The following is a 21,760-nucleotide window of genomic DNA, read 5'->3' on the forward strand; positions in this document are numbered from 1 at the left end:
TTGTCCACTACATTCCAAACAGGTCTGTCTCGGCGTAGACACTGGTGTTTATTGGTGAGCACCAACCACTGGGAGTTGAAAAGGGCAATACACAGTTAGTTCTCACTGCTCACACCCAGAAGAGTGAGTGTCTAGGAGTTAACCAAAGGCAAGCTGTCTAGGCAGCTAGTGACCACCACGTAAGGCAAGTGGAATAGCTCCCTCCTGGCCTCTCCATAGTTTATCTGGCATAGGGAGGTCATTCCCTGGGAATGAAGTGCCTGTCCTCAACTTAAGGGCAATTCCTGGAATTCTCTTAATGACCCAAGCTGATTCCTGGCAGTTAGTAGAGGAAAACACCTGCCGATTATTCCCTAATGGAAACAAAGGTTTCCTACCTTTGTGATTCTAGGACAGAGTATTGTTTTGTTTCTAAAATGCTTATAATAAAGGAGTAGTGCTTACCAGCTCCTCATGGTCCCTGCTTCTGCTTCTGTTATAGGAGTAGGGAAACAGTATTTGTTGGGAGTAAGAGTGCATGCTGATGTAAGCTTTGATGTGGTTGATATTCCTTCTCAGGAAGTCAGCCACCGCCTTCACCTCGGGCTCCGACTCGGGATGAAGTCCGCAGTAGGTTTCCGAGCAGGAGAAGCTTGAGGCTCCTTCCTCTGCAGCAAAATGGTTAATGAGACCTTATTAGAAGCTGTGCCTTCTGGGCTTTGTGCTTCACCTTAAATCTACAGTGCAGCAAGTGTGGAGAAATGGACAAGGGCAGGCTCTAAAAAGAATGCGTTTCTGATGTCCAGTAAATGTTATCTGTGTTTCTTTTGAAGTCAAGTATTTACAGCAGCTTGCTAAGGCCATCGTAAGTGTGTCTCCCTTACTGTCTGGGAGCAGCCATCTTGGATTCTGAAAGCACAACCAGGAAGGTCTCAGCTGTTATTTGCTCCCAAACTTTTGATTAAACGTTGAAAAATGAACCAAATTTCCTTAGTCACTATAGATGAATTTTTCTGATCTTAACAGCTTAAAAATCACCATGATTCATAAAAAAAAAAAAGAACCCTCAACCAGAGTGAGACTGTGGAAATAAGTTTCCAGATGTTTTTCAGTTAGATACATGGGTTTGACTTATACTGTGACCATGATATTTGGTACCAGAGTAAGCTTTATTAATTTATTTATGAGGTCATAATATGTGTCCCTTTGTATGGTAGCCTGCTCTGATGGCTATCCTTGGTTGTCAACTTGACTATATCTAGAATTAACTAAAACCCAGGCAGGGGGCTGGGTACACTTGTGAGGGATTTTTCTACACAATTCTTTGAAGTGGAATGTATACATATGGGCATACACATATATACATAAATATACATATGTATTACAGACACATACTTTTTTCCCATTCTATCAGTTGTGTTCCTCTAGAGAGCCCTGATTTCTCCTTATGCCCCTAATTCACAGGAGTGGAGCCTCAGAGAGTTACATTTTACCAAGCCATGTGTCAATATTTTCAATGTGGCAGAAAATTGTATAATTTAGGGGCTTGTTTGTAATTCCTTACAGGGTCATGTTGTATGGCCCAGTCTAACCTTGAACCCTGTCATCTGCCTGCCTCGTCCCAGGAGTGCCGGAATTACAGGTGTACACCATCATTCTGGGCCCACAGCCATTCCTAACTGTCACATTATAAACTATAATGTTAGGTGCAGTGGAAAGAAAGGGTGTGCTTACATCTGCCTCCTCGAGAGCAGACTGTTTCCATGATCCAAGTCCATGTTCACTGAGCATCTCGGCTCATTCAAAACAAAGGATGACAAATTCCCCCTGGGCCTGTCATTTTTTTATATATTTTTATTATTTATTAGCATTTTATGTTATTCATGAAAGATGAATTTGTTAAGAAAGGTAACAGCTGAAACAAAAGAAAATGTTTTAAAACGCTACAAAAATAAGCATTTACCTGTACAGTTGAAAATGAGAGGGTGTCCCCTGCTGTCCTGATGATGAACATTACATGTTAAAGCAAGGTATCTGATAACTTCCTTGTTAGTCTGAGATAGTACTTTTTAAATTTAGAAGTATTTTTTTTAATTTAAACTAGAAGAGGCTTTTTAAAAACCTGTTCTTGTTGAATCCTCAGCCTTAAGTGGACCATCTATATCAATCCCTGCAAGGAACAGGAAAGAAGATGCAGGAGAGGCAGGAGAAAGAATGTAAGAGCCAGAGGATGCTGAGGAGAGCTCTGAAACATGGTCTTGTGGACATGACCAAGGTTAGCTGGACACACTTGTACAAGATCAAAAAATTCCAGCACGCATATGGCCAGAGTTCACCGGGCTCTGGCTGAGGGGACATTTGCAGTTGATAGTTGCTGGGAGCATGCCCATTGCCATTTTCCTCTGTGGGTGCGGTCATTGTTAGGACTAATTGGACTCAGTAAATTAAGACGGGGAGGAAGAAAGGAAGAGGAAGGGAGGGAGAGAGGAGGCGATAACTAAGGTGGGAGAGCGCATGTTTAGGGCAGTTCGGGGAGAGTGAGAAGGGGTGTTGAAGATGGATATAATTAAGACACATTGCCTATATGTGTAAGATTATCCAAGAATAAATAAAAAACCAACTAGTCCAGTCTCCTTACTTAGGAGGGGCCAGCAGCAGGAGGGAGCGGTTAAAGCGGTTTGCTGGCTCCGGTCAACAGTCACAACACTGCATTCACTTCCGGTGTCTGTCATCCGATTGTTCCCAATTCAGACACCCCTCCCTGCAACCACTGTGAATTAATTCATGGGCATCTCTCACCATGAAGCAATGCTTACCACACCAGTGTTTGGAAGCGAAGTTCCTGTTCAGGTCTGTGCCCACACATTGGTTGTTCTTGTGGACAGAACGGTTCTTTCTCCACATTCGGTTCTAAAGGAACCAGATGGGGACAGGTTATCAAACTGGACCCTCCTGTCTCTGCCACTGTCCTCTCGCACAGCCCCATCTCCATCCAGGTCCTAGTCATACTCATCATTCAAATTATTAGCTTGAGCCAAATAAAATGATGCTATCTCACAGATTTTTGACCTATACGGGTATGAAAACTCATTGGTTTGCACTAATCTGCTCACTGGCCTTATTTAGCCCTGCTTCCTTTAAATTAATTCATGTGCAAACTTATTTTGAACATCTTCAAAGAAAAGCAAAATAGCTTATATCTCAGCTCAAAATTATGAACTGTGCATGTCAGTGACCTCTCTGTTCTCTCTGCACCACGCCTTTTTGTGTTGGGATGTGTTGGCTGGTTGGGTTGCTTGGTTGGTTGAGATAGGGTTTTACAATGCAACCCAAGCTAGCCTATGGAACATGATTTGGTTGAAGCTGACTTCAGACTCCCAGCGATCCTGCTTCTCAACTGCTGGGAGTTACCACTGCAACAATGAGCTTTTGTTCTTTAAGAGTTTCTTTCTTTTTGAGATGCACAATGAAGTGTTTATTGATAAAATAATGATACAATGTCTTGGGTTTTCTTTAAAATAGTATGGGTAAAATAGAAGGCGGGATACCTGAAACACCATGGGCCTTGAGCTGTGGGGTGGTTAGGATCTGTAACATTCCCCAGATGGCCACGTCTCACAGGCTTGGCCGCCAGGCTTCAGCATTATTAGGAGGGACTGGAAATGGATACCGCCAGGCTTCAGCATTATTAGGAGGGACTGGAAGTGGATACCGCCAGGCTTCAGCATTATTAGGAGGGACTGGAAGTGGATACTAGCAGGAGAAACTGAGCTCACTGCAGGGGGTGTCCTTGCAGGGGACACTTGGCTTCCCCCAGTCTCTGTTGGCTTCCCAGTCATCATTACAGGAGCAGTTTCGTCTCTCCATGTGCTCCTTGTCATGACTTCCTATCACAAGCCTCATTGACTGAAGTTTCTGAAGCTCTGGATCAAAACCAACCTTTCTCCCTTCTAAGCTTTTACTCCTGGGCTTTTCGCCACAGCAACAGAAAGTCAGCCACCATCACTGAGGCTGTAGACGGACGTCTAGGGGGTTAGTGTAGAGTTGGTATGCAATTACATCTGTTTTTATGGATGATTGACATTTCCCAAAGTTGAATCCTTTTTTTTCATAGCAAAACCTTCTCACCAAGGTGCAGGATCCCATGAATAATTCACGCTGCTTCTCTGTAGGCCCCTAACAGCTCTATTTCGCTTCCTTTGCCTCCACCCACCGTTTTCCATGTGTAGTCATAGCCGTCCACGTTCATCACTGGCATAATGTAGAAATCCACGTGCCTCAGAAGACTGGTATACAGCTTCTCCTTCTCATAGAACTGGGTTACCTGCACGTTAAACCAGGTATGTTTAGTGTCTCATTTCAAGTCCTTCTAAGCCTAGCTGTAGTTTTAAATGCGTTTTCCTCCTCTCTTCCTAAGAAGTAGTTTGACAGCTTTTGATGTGTAGATTTAATTTGCAAGAAAAGTAACGGTTTCTTTCCCTTCTTAAAACATTACACGGCTCATGCTTTTAATCGTAGCACTCAGGAAGCAGAAGCAGGTGGATCTCTGTTAGTTTGAGACCAGCCTAGTCTATAAGAGCAACTAGCCCCAGGACAGTTAGGGCAATTACACAAAGAAAACTTGTCTCAAAAAAAAAAAATACTTCCTAGGTAAATTCATTTTCAAAGACTAATGAAACAGTAAACAAACACAACAATTGACTGTAATACAAGATGATTGCTCTCACATTTGGGAATTTTTGTGTCTTAAGTCCCCCACCCCTTTATTGTTTTCAAAGAACTTGAAATTGTTCATTGGGATTTAATAATGACTATTTAACTACAGCTGTGCTTCTGTTGACTTACAGCAGATTTTGAAAATCTTCTCTTCACACTCCCTCCCTTTGCTTTTCTAGTCTTTTTCTTCTCTAATGCCTGTGTATTGCAGATGATATTTCCCGGGCTCACTCACACATGTCACACTCTCCCGGACATAGTATCCTTGTTCACAGAGCTACTCTGCTGCTTGCTTTCGTCTGCCCTCCTGTAACAGGTCTGTATGGTGATCACAAATCTCCAAGTATCCATTGTGAATACCAGTTCCTTAAGTGATTGAACTTAGGGTACTCTGGTAACACATGGGTCAACAGAGACCTGCTTATTTAACAGTGGCAGGAAAAAGAGAACCACCCATTTCTAAATTCTCCTTCAAACACCAAGGAAGGATGCTCTTTAAAGCTAGGAAGCTTACAACAAAGATTAAAAAACAAACCCAAACCCCAATATAGTTCAGCTCCTTTTCAAAAATCCATAGTAACCAGAACTCCTAATCTTGTTTTAAACCAATGATTCTCAACCCATGGGTCTCAACTCCTTTGGGGGATTGAACAACCCTTTTACAAGGGTTGCCTAAAACCATCAGAAAACACAATATTTACATTATGACTCATAACAGTAGCAATCTATAGCTATGGACTAGCAATGAAAATATTGTCACCACAACATGAGAAACAGTATTAAAGGGTTGAATCATTATGAAAGTTGAGAAACACTGCTTTAGACCCAGACTTAATTAGACAATTATCTAATAGTCCTTATTCCTGGTCATAGAATTCATCTCCAGTTTTTTTCCTCAAGTTTTGTCACATTCTTTAACATCACTGGCAGTCTCTGTGGGTTCTTGCTCTGAGTTGCTGACCCTCATCATCAGGCCCTCACTCCTCCTCCTGTTGGCTCACACCCAGCTTAGAGGTACAGCATGATGAAAAACACAGACAGACGGGAGAACTTCAGAGAATGTTCCCTACCTGGTTAGATAACCTCATCTAGAAAGCTTTGGTCTAAAATTGTCATACTGCAGCAACATTGATACATTTTTGGTTTGGGTATTAGTTTTGAATTGTTTGATTCTTAAACACAAGTCAAAAGATCTTCATAAGAAACAGGTTTTTCTCATTATTAACTTTTACAAGTTTCTTTTAAATCCTACTTTAAAAGGATGGCTTTTAAAGGGATGGCTCAGCACCTCAGATCATATACCAGCATCTGATGGCAGCACCCACACATCAGGAGGCTCACAGCTACTGAAACTCTAGCCCCCAGAGGATCTGAGGTTTCTGACCTCCATGGGCACCTGCACACACATGAATGCCCACACATATGCACACACACACGCACACACAAAGCTACCCACTTTTAATGGCTTCAGAGAAAGGAAAAGGCAGTCTTATGAGGACCTGGATAGGTTATCCAGCTCCAAGTGGTCATTCCTAAACATATATACATCTGAGTAACACTGAATGAAAATTCAACAGGTTGCATTTATAGATATATGCATGCACATGCATGTGTGTGTGTGTGTATGTGTGTGTGAGAGAGAACTGCCTGAAAGTTGTGCAGTGGGCAAGGGGATTCCAGTGTTCGTGATTGTCAGTTGTGCTGGGTGGGCTTTCAGTGATGACAGCTGCCTTTATGCATCCCTGCTTCTGGAAGCAACCCTTACCCACAGTGCTATAAGTAACCCCATTAAACCCACTGGTTCCTGAGCAGTATTCTTACATTGGTCTGGGGTTGCTACAAATTCTGGGTTGAGTAGACACTGATTCACATCTCCCCAGGAGCAGTCTCCCCCGAGACTCCTAACAAACTCAGATTTCTTGGAAAAGAGGGGCTGTAAAGCAGGTGGCAGTGGTTAAGAGTGTCGCGCTTGTTAGGACCTAGTACAGGCAGAAATAGCTTTACACTTGATGCATTCCCTTTGTTAAGAGAGATTTAAACAGTGATGTCTTAAGGTTCTGACTGATATATTTTGTGGTACAGTCATTGTGAAATAGTGTTATCCAAAAAATAGGCATTTTGTATTTTCAAGTATATGTCTCTTTGCATGAACTAAGAATTCCAGGATGTGTTGTGGGAAAATGCAACTTAGTCATAATACAGTTGGAACACTGGTCTATGGGGAGTACTTACATAGCCTATGAACCACAGGCAGAAAGCAGGTGAGATCCACTCTCTGGCATGGATTCCACAGTCAATCCATATGGCATTTTTTGCTCTTGGCATCCTTCCTGAAACCTGCGTGCACACACACATAAATAAATAAACAAATAAATAAGAAAGATAGAACACAAACAATATATCCACACTTTGTTTTTTTTCCTCCATCCTTCCAATGACTTTACTGCATGTACACTGTTCTCTGTGTTACTTAAAAACTACTCAGAGCAAATTCAAAAGCTATAGAGATGGAAGGGGCAGTTGTTTAGGTCTGATGCGTGTGTGAACTGGGAATGAAGCTGAAGCCAGTACTCCCACCCCTGCACTACCTAGACATGCAGACAGAAAGAGAAGAAAAAAAAATGTTTTAAGTATGTCTTTACTCCTGAGAGGTCAGTGCCACTTGCTGGTGGGCAATTGTCCCAGGAAGAACAGAGACTTAGGGACCATGAACTCCCTCAAAATTTCCCCATGGGGTACACGTTTTATGGAATACTATTTCTTCACTTTACACCCCCCCACACAAAGGATGAATGTATCACCAGTTGATTCATAAAACTAGTCCCATTAGATTGGGGACAGGAACTTTGATCTGACGTACAAGGTAGAAAGCTAGTACATGGCATCAACTCTGTGGAGCAAAAAGAATCAGTTTTCACAAAGTGACAACCTTTGACCTCTTTAGACAGATTCTCAAGGTCAAGCCAGTCAAAATCCCTACAGGGATGGAGGCAACTGATGGCTTTGGGGGAGGGAGAGTAAGTTTTCCCCAGGGATGAGGCCCCTGAAAGTCTACCATGGTCCAGCATATGGGCCTATAACCATGTACCTATAGGCATCATGGGCGGGGGGGAGGAACAGAGAGAGAACACATGAAACTGGGAAGGAAAGAGAGAGAAACAGGAAGAATTGAATGGGAGGGAGAGAGGAGGGGGTTTATGTTTTTTATACCACAACATGTTATATACATGCATGAGATTATCAGCGAAAAAGAATTCTCACGAACATTTCCAAAATCAATCATAATTTATTTGATTAAAACATTGTTCCTTATTTCTATTTTGTGTGCATGGGATTTTTCCTCATGTATGTCTGTACGACATGTGTGCCTGGTACCCTCAGAGGCCAAAAGAGATGTTGAATCCCCTGGGACTGGGGCTACAGACAGCTGTGAGCCACTGTGTAGGTGCTGGGAATCGAATCCAGGTCCTCTGATGGGGCAGAGTGCTCTTTATCACCGAGCCAACTCTACAGATTCCCATAAATTTGGTTCTTTAAAATTAGTTACAAAAATAAATTCAGGATATGGAGTAAAGGGAAAAGAATTATAAATTCTAACAAATATGTAGAGTAACGAAAACAAGAAGAAAAGTGAGTTAATTTTGGTCATTTATACCATCCTGGAAAGGTTTCTGTGCCAGATAGTCTTATGTCAACTTGACGCTTACACTAAAGTTATCTGAAAGTAGAGAACCTCAATTGAGAAAATGTCTCTATGAGCTCTAGCTGCAAGGCATTTTCTTAATTAGTGATTGATGGGGGAAGTCCCAGGCCATTGTGGGTGGTGGCATCCCTGGGTTGGTGGTCCTGGTTTCGATAGGCAGGTTGAGAACAATCAGTAAGTAGCACCCCTCCATGGCCCTCATCTCCTGCCTCCAGGTTCCTGTCCTGTTTGAACCCCTGTCCGCACTTCCTTTGAAGATTAACGGCAATATGGAAGTGTAAGCCAAATAAACCCTTTCCTCCCTACCTTGCTTTTTGGTCCTGGTGTTTCATCACAGCAATAGAAACCCTAACTAAGTTGCCTTTCCTAATGTGCAGTTAGCAATATTTAAATAAGGGGAAAAGAAAAATGGCTACTAATAGTCAAACCATCTAATCAAACAGATTTGGATGATTCCACCTAGTCAGTATCAAAGTCCTCACTTGTCCAGGTTAGTTGCCTCACTTGGTCATTCAGTCTTTCATTCATATTTATATATATGCAGTTTTAGGGATAAATTGCCTGTTGGCTCAACACTGACAGCATTGTGGGTCTGCAGAGACTTTTATTGTGTGTACATCCTCAGTTAAGTAAGAGTAAAACTTGATGCAACCAACCAGGATGGATGATTTTCCCCATGTATTCATCCAGCTTCCAGAATCCAGTTGCAAGATGCACACAAAACAAGAAAGTGTCACGGGTGGGCATGCCATGACAAACAAGAAAGTGTCACGGGTGGGCGTGCTATGACAAACAAGAAAGTGTCATGGGTGGGCATGCCATGACAAACAAGAAAGTGTCATTGGTGGGCGTGCCATGACAAAAACAAGGAAGTGTCATGGGTGGGCATGCCATGATGGTTCCCATGGAATTAACCTATTAACTAACTGAATCGCTAAGGAAACCCATATGTCTCATCTCTGCCTTGAGTCTGCCCTGGAAGTTCCTGGGAAGGACAGGTTGAACCTGATATATCCTGATTCAAAGTTGTCTTTGAGCAGCTACAAACACCTCCTGTTACAAGTGAGTATGTGCCAATTCTGTGCCACTAAAGCAAATGTATTTTTCTATTAATTACATCTCCGTAGAGAGTTGCAAGAGTGTGGGTGAAATCAGAACTACAGAAGGAAGTTGTGACCAATCAGAACTACAGAAGGAAGTTGTGACCAATCAGAACTACAGAATGGAAGGTGTGACCAATCAGAACTACAGAGTGGAAGGTGTGACCAATCAGAACTACAGAGTGGAAGGTGTGACCAATCAGAACTACAGAATGGAAGGTGTGACCAATCAGAACTACAGAATGGAATGTGTGACCAGCAAATGTTATCATGGTCACGACGCCTGTGATATTTCTAGCATCCACACTCATTGATCTTCCCTAAGCATAGTTCATTCAAAGAAGAGACTTCACCTGGGGCCATATTACTCTCTCCTATATATGGATATTGTTGAGTACAGGGTTGAGAAGAAGCCCTCCTAGAATGGTATAGATGGCAATATTTAACCCACTTTTCTTTTTGTTTGGTTACTCTAAATATTTGCTAATTTTTTTATAACCCTTCTCCTTTATTTACATATCCTGAAATTATTTTTGCAAATATCTTTTAAAAATCAAATGCTCTTCCACGAGATTCTGCAACAGGAAGTACATAACCCCACGGGTGGTGACCGAGGTCGTCACTGCAGTGTCGCCCTGCTCTCTGGGTTTACCTGGATGGTGGCTCAACTCTATTTTGGTTTTTCAAAAGCTAGGCTACTGTTTGTCCAAGAACAACTCAAGATAGACAGTCTCTCCCACCAATCTGAGGAGGGGGCGATTTAGATAGAACTTGAGGAGTAGCCCAGACTAGCCGCATCATTTTATGAGTGTGGCCCCTGGACCCCCCAGAAAGTGGCTTATCTAGTTGTCTAATGTAACATGAGCAAAGGTGAGTTTGAGTCTAGAGAGGTTTTTCACTCAAACTCATTACTCAAAGGGAGGAGTAATTTATTTCTAAGTAGCTGGATATTAAAGTTAAGATACACTTGAAATAAAAATATTTCCAGAACTCAAAGGAAAGTAGAACTATAGTGGTATATTATTTGTGTTTTAATAAATAAACCTTGTCTGAAGATCAGTGCAAAGCAGCCACACTAGTTAGCCATAGAGGCCAGGCAGTGGTGGTGCACGCCTTTAATCCCAGCACTAGAGAGGAATATAAGATGGGAGGAGACAGCGCTCACTCTTGGTCTCAATATGAGGATTCGTGGAGGCAGGTTCACCCATTTTCAGTCTGAGGTAGAGGTAAGAGTCAGCAGTTGGCTGCTTTGCTTTTCTGATCTTCAGGTTGAACCCCAATATCTGCCTCTGAATTTTTATTATTCATGCTACGTAGAACTAAGCTATAACAAACACCACTGCACAGTTAATCTCACTCTCCAAGTGACTCTCCTCATGTACCTTTAAAACATAAAGTGGGTGCTTTTCATATGATGAGCCAATGTAGATTTTTTGGAGCATGTCAGGATACCGTTCAGTTATAACATCTATCCAGGAATAGATCTATGAAAACAGAAGCCACAGGTTAGTTACAGGACAAGCTCACAGGACACCCCTGATCACAGGAAGTAGGCAGCTTCCTTGCAGACAGGAGATTCCACTCCATTCTCTGCAGATAGGAGAACCGAAGAACTGAAAACACTCAGGACGAAATGTTTGCTCTGCTGAAAAGAAATAAACCAGAGTTTGGCTGAGTTCTAAGTATTAGGGGGAAAGTGAAACAGCTCTAAGAAGCATAGGATAAGGAGTTAATCTCCAAAATGTGGCCTTGGAAATTATTGGTTTTTATCTAATTTTATATTATGTCTATAAATATATGTGTGTGCACCGCTTGGGGGCTGGTGGAGGCCAGAAGAGGGCAATGGATCCTCTGAAACTGGAGTTGCAGACAGTTGTGAGCCACTATGTGGGGGCTGGAATTGAAGCCAGGTTCCACGGAAGAGCAGCCAGTACTCATAACTGCTGAGCCATCTCTCCAGCCCAAACATTACTGTTCATTCATTTCCTAGTGCAGGTGATCAAATGCAGGGCCTTGTACACGATAGACAAGAACTCTCCTACTGAGCCATATGCCTTGGGCTTTTTGTTGTTTTGTCTTTTGTGGCAGGATCTCACTGTGTAAGCCAGGCTGGCCTCGAACTTATGATCTCTCCACCTCAGCCTTTTGAGTACTGAGATTGCGGTTTTGAGCCACCATGCCCCATTCCAGAGTTCCTTTTAGAGGTTTATCACATTGGGACTCTGTCTGTATGTATGGGGTCTTCCTACCAGGCATCCTGGAGCTAGCATTACAAGGCTTAAAAAAAGAAATTCAGGGCTGGGGAGATCACTGTTGCTATGGTGGTTGCTGAGCAAGTTTGAGGACCTGGTTCAGTTCCCCAGCACCTGTGTAAAATGTGGGCACTACAGCATGCACGTGTAATCCTAACACTGGGGAAGAGGGAAAAGGTCGGGGTGGGGGGGACCGAGTCAGGCAGATCCTTAGAGGTCGCTGGCCAGCCAGTCTAGCTGAGTCAGAGAGCTAGGGGTTTAGAGACTGTGTCTCAAAAAATAATGTGGAAAGCAATTGAAGACAATAATGTAGACCTCTGACCTCCAAATACAAGCATATACATGAACGAGTGCACACACACACATGTGCACACATGTACATACACATACATACACACACACACATGCACATGTACAAATTCAGTTTTTAGGACCAAGGCAACCTGGACACCATTTCTGCACAGGAAAGATTTCAGTATTATTGTGAGATTGTCATGATGACCAAAGGCAAATGTGAAGGGAAGCTGAGGAGAGCACCTCCACTGTGGGGAGTAGCTGAGGGAAAGCTGAGGAGAGCACCTCCACTGTGGGAAGTAGCTGAGGGGAAGCTGAGGAGAGCACCTCCACTGTGGGAAGTAGCTGAGGGAAAGCTGAGGAGAGCACCTCCACTGTGGGAAGTAGCTGAGGGGAAGCTGAGGAGAGCACCTCCACTGTGGGAAGTAGCTGAGGGGAAGCTGAGGAGAGCACCTCTACCGTGGGAAGTGGCAGCATTGCAGATGCTCTTCAGCGGAGAAGTCCAGGAGAATTTGAGGCTCTATGAAAACTACAATGGAAGGAAAAAAAATAATAATTTCTGGGGCTGAGTGTAGCAACTCTTTTAAAGTAGGTGCTGAGTTATCATCTGCTTTGGCAGACTTGGCTATGTCTTAATACAGGCCAACTTCCCAGGTCCTCTTGGACCTTCTGAAGTCATAATGTTCAACTCCTTGTTTTTAAACTCCAAGAGCTTTCTTAGTGATGATTTCACACAGTTGTCTTGACTAATGGCAACAAGAGCACCATTTTCCTTGGGTTCTCTTGAGGTGGCATAATCAACAAGAGCATGTGTGAGTTCTTGTACCAACACCGGGGACAAAGATGCTCCCGAAAGGCTTGTTCACCAAGTCCTGCCACTATCGGTTTCTAAGGCATCGGAGATTTAACCACCAAAGGGTTATTCACTAGAATTCTATTTCCTACATTAGTTGTCCTGGGGTGAATACATCCGAGGAAGCTATGCATGGGCTAATTAATGTTGTAGCACTGGTGTTTCTGTAGACTTCCTCCAGTAGAGCTATAGGGATTCAGTGTCTCTGGTGAACGTTCTAGAATACCTTGAGTGGAGGACATATTCAGGTTACCATAAGGAGAAGGAGAGGTAAGAGATCAAAGAATTTCCTGAGAGTAAAATCACCATGTTCCCCGTGAATCTCTTGGAAAGGATTTGGAGTAGGGATAGGAGAGATTTCAGACACTTTCTGAAATATTATGGTGATGATATAGTGTATTTCCCCAACTGGTATGCTGAAGCCCTGATGCTCAGTACCATAGAACGTGACCATGTTGAAGTTCAGTGGAGACACAGATACAGTCTGACCAGGGTCCATAAAAGAACAGGACAGAAGGACACATGGAAATGAACAGAGAAAAGCCACATGTCCTGGCTGTTTTTTGTTGTTTTGTTTTGTTTTGTTTTTTTTGTCAATTTGGCATAAGCTAGAGCTATCTTGGAAGAGGACCTTAATTGATAAATGCCTCCACCAAATTGACTGCAGGCAAGTATGTGTGGCATTTTCTTGATTATGAACTGATAGAGGAGGGTCCAGCTCACTGAAGGTAGTGCCACCCCCAGGCAGGTAAGTGGTTCTGGGTGGCATAAGAAAGCAGAATAAGCAAGCCGTAGAGAGCAAGCTAGAAAGCAGCATTCCTCCTGGTCTCAGTTCCTGCCTCCAGGCCCCTGGCTCGAGTCCCTGCCCTGGCTTCCCTACGTGACGGACTGAGACATACATCCAAGTACTCAGTACTCCAAGTGGCTTTTGGTCACAGTGTTCATCACAGCAGTAGAAAGCAAACTGGGACACCATTTGAGGACAAAGAAACAACTGTCTACAAACCAAAGAAAGAGGCCTCAGAAGAAAACCAAAGCCTGTCAACACTCTGAGCTTAGGCTTCTTGCCTCCAGAAATACGATCAAATAAATTCCTACACAGCCTGTGTCATTCTGCTACGGAATCTGTAGCGAATGAACGCAATCATGGACTGCGTTTGCCTGTTTGCCGTTCCGAGTCCTCCACGGGGATGTGGTAAGACAATATAACTTCCTGGAGTAAAATAATTAAAAAGTCATTTTGAGATCCTCCCAGAAAAAACATCCCCTTTGGCCCATCCGACTCAACACAGTGGTGTCACATTGTCACATCCATCCTTTCCGGGCCACTCCTACCTCTCTCTGCAACACGGTTCTCGCATATTGTTGGCGAGAGACGTTAGAGGGGAGTGGCCTAAGTAGAGCAGATAGGGTAAGATCTAAAGAGAAATAATGTGTAAACCTGTAACCTTTACATCAATCAGCTGAGCACATAAGATCTGGAAGCAGACTGAGTTCTGGATTAAGCACCTGGAGAGGCAGATGATTTCAAAGATGAAATACGAAATTGCCTGCGTCTTAGATGTGGATACTGACATTTTTTTTAGGCACCCAGTCAAAGACATCCTGGTTTAAAAGTTTCTACTCAGAAGGATAAAATCTATTCCTTTGTAGCATATTCAATATAAGTGAACGTGTCACTTTAATTCTGTGAGGTAATCTGGTGATTATTCATTAAGAATAAATTTCAGTCAGGTACTGGCCCAAAGAGACTCGAGCAATTGCAATTTTTGTGGTAGTTTCAGTGTGGCACTCCTGTTCTTAATTTTCTTAGCGTTCAACGTTTTCTTCAGTGTTAGACCTAGAAGTGAGAGAGACTCTTAGCCTTTAGACACAGATGTAGAACCAGTTTATCAAATATGGGGGAAACCTTCCCAGGGGGAGACATCAGCAAAAGGATGGACTGCCATCATTTAATCAACCTAAACATGATTTTAAAAAAACAAACAACCCTCCTCCGTTGGTTATGATTCTTCGATAGTTCCTCGTGATTGAGATGGCAATGCTGGTTAGGTGAAAGCGGTATCTCTGAGGAGCGGCGCAGTGGCTCACCTCACCCAGCGAGTGATACTGTTCGTAGTAAGACGAGGAGGCCCGGGGGCTGACTGTGTCGTTGGAAATCTGCTGCCGGATTAGATCCTCCACATCTTTCATCAGGACGCTGAGGATGAAGCAGAAGATGAGCAATTTGCAAGCACAATGATGGCCTTCCCATGTGGCCCACTGTGGACGCGGTGTGTGAGCTTGGGGGAATTGCCAGCGGGTCTCATGAGCACTTCAGTGAGGTAAACAACACAGCCCTGGATGGAGATGGGATGACCCCACGAATCTCTTTAGCAGAGCCCTGTGAACACTGGGGAGAGGCCGTGAGGTACAGCTTCAGGACTGCCCCAATCTTACCTCCTCTGTCTAAATCTGTATGTCTTGACTGTGATTCTTCAGTGTGTTTTCTAGGAGAATTGTTATGGCTGACCTTGACTGTCAACATGACACACCTGGGAAGAGCGAGCCTCCACTAAAGAACGAACAGCCTCCACCAGAGATGGTTTGGGGGCAAGTTTGTGCCCAGAACTAAATTTCAGTTCCCAGCACCCACATGGCAGCTCCCAGCCATCTCTAACTCCAGTCCATGGGCTCGGGTGCCCTCTTCTAGCCTCTGCAGGCACTGCACACAGGTGGAGCATAGACATACATGCAGGCAAAATACCCATACGCATAAAATAAAATAATCTTTAAACGCTTTCCCATCTGTACTGGGAAAGTATCTACACTGCACACTTCTATAAGGACAAAGGAAACAATATGTAGGGAGCTACACCAGGGTCACATATGATATGCACTCAAGAAAAACACCTATGCACATAAAAGTCAATAAAAGTCTTTGCAAATCTGCCCACTATTATGTATGTATGTGTGTGTGTTTGTATGTATGTGTGTGTGTTTATATGTACATATGTGTATTCAGTCTATCAGTTCTGTTCCTCTAGAACCCTGATGAGTACACCTTCCTTTTTCCCCAGGTTTCTTGTGTCAGATTTTTTACTAAAACAAGGAGACAAATAACTAGTACCCACAGTGAATGGGTTTTAACCATTAGGTCTAGGAATAGAGTAATCGCAGAAAGAGGATGAATGAATGAGAGACTCTGAAGACCACTGAGTCTCAATTCAGATAAAGGACCGAAGTGGTAAGAGGTCGGACGACTTGGGGCTGAGTTGGGCCTTAGGTCGTGTCCCGTCCCCACCCCACCCCCATCTCTCGGAGACCGCCATGCCTTCATTTTCAATGCACTCGATTTTCCCACAAAGCAATTATGCCATTTCTTGGCTAAGTACACAGTAGGTGTTTATCATAGCTCTTGAATGGGCTGGATGGACGTAGCATAGGATACCCACCTAAATGGAATCCTGCTCACATTCAAATGGGCTTTAACGCTGTCAACGTCAGATGCATTGACAAAAAAATGGACGTCCTTTTTCTTTTCGATGAATTCAGCTGTCACCGGCTGCCAGAGAACGACCTACAGTTTCCAGGAGGAGATTGGTAAATTGAAAGCTGAGTCGTATACGTCATTTGCACCTGTAGCGAGACCCACAGAGCCAGGTGTCTAAAAGGGCTGTGAGGACGCCGCCCAGCCACTGCCTCCACCCCACACACAGTAATTATAGACACTCATATAGCAGGAAGCCCTTTTTATCCACTGTCGTTCTCCTTGCCAAATAGGCCCGGAACACCCTGGATGCTTAATATTTGATGAGATGATGAATACATTTAGAACCCTGCTGTGGAGGTGGTTATGTATTTCAGGTGCTTAAAAGAAAAATGAAATTCTCTCTAGGAAGGGAGTTTGATTACACATTGATTATTGATTTTGCTTAGCAGAGATTCCAAGTCTTTGATATTATTATCACACTAGTGCCTCTTTCTTTCTTCTAATACCTCTGAATATTTACATTTTTCTCTTTTTACGGCACTTCTCCAGAGTGCCATCAGACTCATTTCCTTCAGTCATTAGGATACCACTTTGATAGCAACCAAGTAGATATTATTAGTTTCTTTGTAAAGACGAGCCAATTAAGGATCATTTGTTTAAAATCATATACCCAGTGTCAGAATAAGCAATGAGATTCTGAGGTTTAAATGAGAACACAGTATTGTGTCGTATGTGTGAAAATATCACCGCGAAACTCAGTTTTTTTGTAAGCTAACTGAACAATGAAATTAGAGGATAAATGAACAGAATAAAGTGAAATAAACTTTGAGATTTTTTTTCTAACCCTTTCTCTGGAGATATTTCATTTTTATCTTGTGAAAGGGTTATGAACACATCTCACTCAGTTCTGTTCTGCATCTGCCAGAGGCACGGGTAACTCCTAGTGGCCACCCACGTGACACACCTCATGCCACCTGCACATGGTGAGAGGGTGAGTGTGTTCATGCAGAGTCGATCCTTCCAGAGGATTCTTGTAACTAAGGATTTTGCGAAAGCAAAGGACTCACAGCTACCTCTTCCTGACTTGGGAAATGCTTTGCAGTCTGAGTACCGCCACTATGACCCTCCCTCCTGCAGAATCATCCCCCCACTCCACCCCATCTCCACCCCACCCCAGTGAAGTCACCTCCCCTACCTCCAGAACCCTGCCTCCTCTTTATCCCTAGCAAGCACTCCTTTACCGTTTGCACCTCCAAACTGCTCTGACCTCTATCACTTAGAACACAAATGTGGGAGCCAGCCATGATAAGCTAAGTATGGGCAGGTCACCCACAGGAAGTTCTTTACTTCCAACCATTATCACCTGCCAGAGTAGAACTCAGCCATCAATAGGTTTAAATGGAGGCCTGAGTCTCAGGAGTTTACCCTGAAGCAATACCTGGCTGCAGGAAGAACCACAAAGTGAGATTAAGGAAATGCCTGGCATCCCAACCGCTGTAGATAGGACCACCTGTCAGAACACGCTCACCAGGACATCCCTAGACAAATGTCAGCCAATCAGGGGTCCTAAACCTCAGAAACCCCACACCCCCACCTTTACTACTATAAAAACCCAATTCTAACTGAGCTGAGAGCTCTCCGGTTATTCCAATACGTTGGGCATGCAGAGAGACCGAGTGTGCAAACCTGATTAAAATGAAAGCTCTTTGCTTTTACATACGGGACTCACCTTCCTTGTTGGTTTTTGCAGGGATTTTGTGGATTTGGGCATAACACGGGCAGTTTAATAAAAGTTTGCCTGTGGCTTGTGTGCCTACTCCTTGGCTAAGAACCTCTGCTCTCTGAGGAAAACACTGCCAAACTTCTGATACCGTAACAGCTTTGTGCTGAAGTGCTTACAGCTTTGACGGAATACCCTCAAAGTGGCTGAAAAGCTAAGCATACAGATAAAGGTTTGGCTCTGGAAACTAAAGGTCTTGTGGTTATGGCTAGATACGTACAGAAAGACTGGAGGGGGAACACAATTTACAATTGCACCCAGACAAAACAAAAAGCTAATATAAGTGTAAGCTAGAGGACATTACCTCATAGGTTGCAGTAAGATTCTGAAGAACTTGAACTTGCCTAGAGGTTCTGGGAAGAGCAGATAAAACCTGGCCACTGCGGAGGAAAACAGGATTAAATAACAACGTGAAAATGGCACATTTTACTGAAGGAGCTTCTAGGTCCTTCTAAGACAGAAACGGTTAAAGAGTATTAGGATGGAGGGAGACTCTGAAAGGTCACCAGCCTCTCTCACAGTCTGGACTCCAAAACAACCACAAAGCTACAGCTCTCGGGTTCGCAGGGCACCGGCCTCTCTCCTCTCCCTTCTGCCCAAGCACTTGCGTGAGAGAAAGAGACGACAAATAAATTTGCTTTTATTTTTGCACATGGAGAAGGCGGAACTCTAGGTTGCTGTCACTGGGTCTGTGAATTAGTGGAGCCGTTATGGATGGAAAGCAGCAGAATTTGCTCAGAAAGTTAAAGCTAGAACTAGAATAGGCTCTGACAATCCTCCTGCCAGGCATACAGAAATTAAATGAGCATGTCAGAGAGATGTGTGCATTCTTATTTTTGTTGCAATATTCCTCTCTGCTGTGGAGTCAGTCTTCATCATTGGAGAAGTTGACAAAGAAAATAAGATAAATACACACAAACACACACAATGGTGTAATATCCAATTATTAAAATGAATTAGATCCTTGGGGCTGGAGAGATGGCTCAGCGGTTAAGAGCATTTGTTGCTCTTGCTGAGGACCTGGGTTCAATTCAAAGCACACACCCGGGGCAGCCCCAAACCTTGTCACTTTAGTTCCAGGGGATCTGACATCTTCTTACCTCTTCAGACACCAGGCAGGAAGAGAGCACACATGCATACAGGATAGGCAAAACAGTCATACACATAAAATAAATAAAAGTTTTTAAAAAGGAAATCCAAGGGCTGGAGAGATGGATCAGTGGTTAAGAGCACCTGTTGCTCTTGCAAAAGACCAAATTCAGTTCCCAACACCCTCGGGTCTCACAACCAGTTCCAATTCTGGAAGATAAAATGCCCACTCTGACCTCCTTAATCACAGTTATGCACATTGTACGCATACATACATACACACATTCATACATACATACATACATACACAATTCATACATACATACACACGTACATACATACACACATTCATACATACATACATTCAGGCAAAATGTTAATACACGTAAATAAAAAAAACCTAAAGAAAAACAATTTCTAAAAGAATGAGATCCCGTCATGTATGATAACAGAAATGACATTAAGTGAAGAAAGCACAGAGGGGCACATAATATCCACATTATAATTCCCCTCTCAAGGTGATTATATAAAGCACTCTCAAGGATGAAGGGAAACGATGCTGAGACCAGCCTGGGCTACAGAGCCAGTGCCAAGCCAGTCTGAGTTACAGAGTGAGACCCTGTCTCAAGCACCACCACAACTCCGTCCGCACCCACACACAGGAAGAGGAAGATCCAGGGAGACTTGGCTGACGTCCTTGGAGATCCCTGTGTGCTTCTTCTCTCACATTCCCGCGTCACAAAGCTATCCAATGCCTTCACTTTTCACCTTCTCTTTCCATCCTCTGCTCTTCTTTATGGTAGTGTTTCTGACTCACAGTTCTGCATTATTGTCTCGTGGGTTCTTGAGGAATTGTTTAGATTTGCTTGGCTTTTATTTTACAAAAAATAAGGGAGGTGTAGCTCTGAGTGCCTGCCTTGCACGTAACCACAGATTTTGCTGGATTTTTAGCGGGCATATTATAAGCACTCGTCTGAATGTTGTTCTCCTCACAGTTGTTTGCTCAAGCTTATTGCCATAGTTCCCATGCTACAAGATTTTCCTCGCGAGTGGGCTTGCTGGTTCACGCTTCATCTTCACCTTAGAGGGTCAAGTCAAATCAGTCCTTTGATGTTTTCATTCATCTATATTTCCAGTGGGAACGATTTCCTTTGGCCTCCTTCCATCAACACTTGATGACATCTGCCATTTAACTTCTTCAATCAGCACACAGCACAGAGATCTTATATCTCAATTTTCGGACTTCACTTTGAATTTCTGGTCTACCAATTATTTTTATGTTCCAATTACTTAGCATTCCAATTTTTACTTACATGTTATTTTTATCCAGGTTATTTGCTCTTTTTTTTTTCCTGTTCATTCCTTTGTATCTTTGTACAAATTGACTAGCATCATTTACTTCCTTTCTGGGTAGTCATCCTTATCAGATCCTCACAGGCAATGTCTTCTATCAGTTTTCAATTTGTGCCCCCCACTTAATTTTCTTTTGTTCTTTCTAGCATTGGGGTTGAACTCAGGAACTTGTGTTTGTCAGGCAAGTGTTCTGCTGTTGAGCTACACTCCTGGCTTCTCTTGAAGATATATTTTTATCAATCATTTTCTTACAGGTTTGTATGTGTAAGAGCTATTTCCAAATCTTGGGACACAATAACAGTCACATCTATCTCTTTTGTCTTTCTTCTTGATTTTTATTTTATCTCTATAGGTGACTTGCCTACATCTGTGTGTGGTGACCATAGAGGCCAGAAGAGAGTGTCAGATCCTGAGAACTGGAGTCACAGACAATTGTGAGCTGACACACGGGTGCTGGTAACCAAATTCAGGTTCCCTGGAAGAGCAACCAGTTCCCTTAAACCATCTGTCCAGTTCCCCGACCCATTTGTCTTTCCTGTTGCATCTTTTAAGCCATTGGAAGTTATTGGTAGGAAGCGTAGCAAAGGAATTCTCCTTGCTTTTCTCTCTCTCTCGGTCTGTCTCTCTGTCTTCTTTCCTTTTCCTCTTCACATTGTTAAGGGCCAAAGACTCCATTTTTCTTCCTTTTTCTAGTTAAACATAATGTTAGAATCTTATTTATTTCTATATTGTTCCCTACCCTATGGTTTTTCTCTTTAGTCATGTCCCATTGTCTGGGTTTTCTGTCCTGTCCAGTTCCTGCATTCGTTAAGTCCTAAAGAAATCACACAGAGGTCTACATTAGTTATAAACTGATTGGCCCGTTAGCTCAGGCTTCTTATTAACTTTTACAACTTATATTAGTCCATTATTCTTATCTGTGTTAGCCACATGGCTCAGTACCTCACAAGATGTGAGGCAGTCACATCTTGCTTCTTCTGTGGCTGGGCTAGGACTGCAGAGGAATGGGCTTCCTCCTTCCTAGAATTCTCCTGTTCTCATTGATCTGCCTCTACTTCCTGTCTTGTTGTCCCACTTATACTTCCTGCCCGGATACTGGCCAATCAGCATTTATTTAAAATATAATTGAAAGAATATAAACCATTGCCCCACACCACTGTCCCAAGTTC

General features: G+C 43.2%; 1 protein-coding gene across 1 annotated transcript in view; it reads right to left on the bottom strand.

Moving 5' to 3' along the window:
* The window catches only part of Cpb2 (carboxypeptidase B2), a 38,668-nt gene that overhangs the window by 7,352 nt on the left and 9,556 nt on the right, over positions 1–21,760 (bottom strand). Inside the window, exons 2-9 of the mRNA XM_057786599.1 lie at positions 18,454–18,529; positions 16,332–16,456; positions 14,989–15,097; positions 10,881–10,982; positions 6,928–7,032; positions 4,193–4,303; positions 2,796–2,889; positions 445–647 (exon numbers count right to left, since the gene is read on the bottom strand). Coding sequence (XP_057642582.1) covers positions 445–647; positions 2,796–2,889; positions 4,193–4,303; positions 6,928–7,032; positions 10,881–10,982; positions 14,989–15,097; positions 16,332–16,456; positions 18,454–18,529 — 925 coding nt within the window. The remainder of the gene's footprint in view (positions 1–444; positions 648–2,795; positions 2,890–4,192; positions 4,304–6,927; positions 7,033–10,880; positions 10,983–14,988; positions 15,098–16,331; positions 16,457–18,453; positions 18,530–21,760) is intronic.

This window comes from Chionomys nivalis, chromosome 12, assembly GCF_950005125.1.
Source record: "Chionomys nivalis chromosome 12, mChiNiv1.1, whole genome shotgun sequence".
NCBI lineage: Eukaryota > Metazoa > Chordata > Mammalia > Rodentia > Cricetidae > Chionomys > Chionomys nivalis.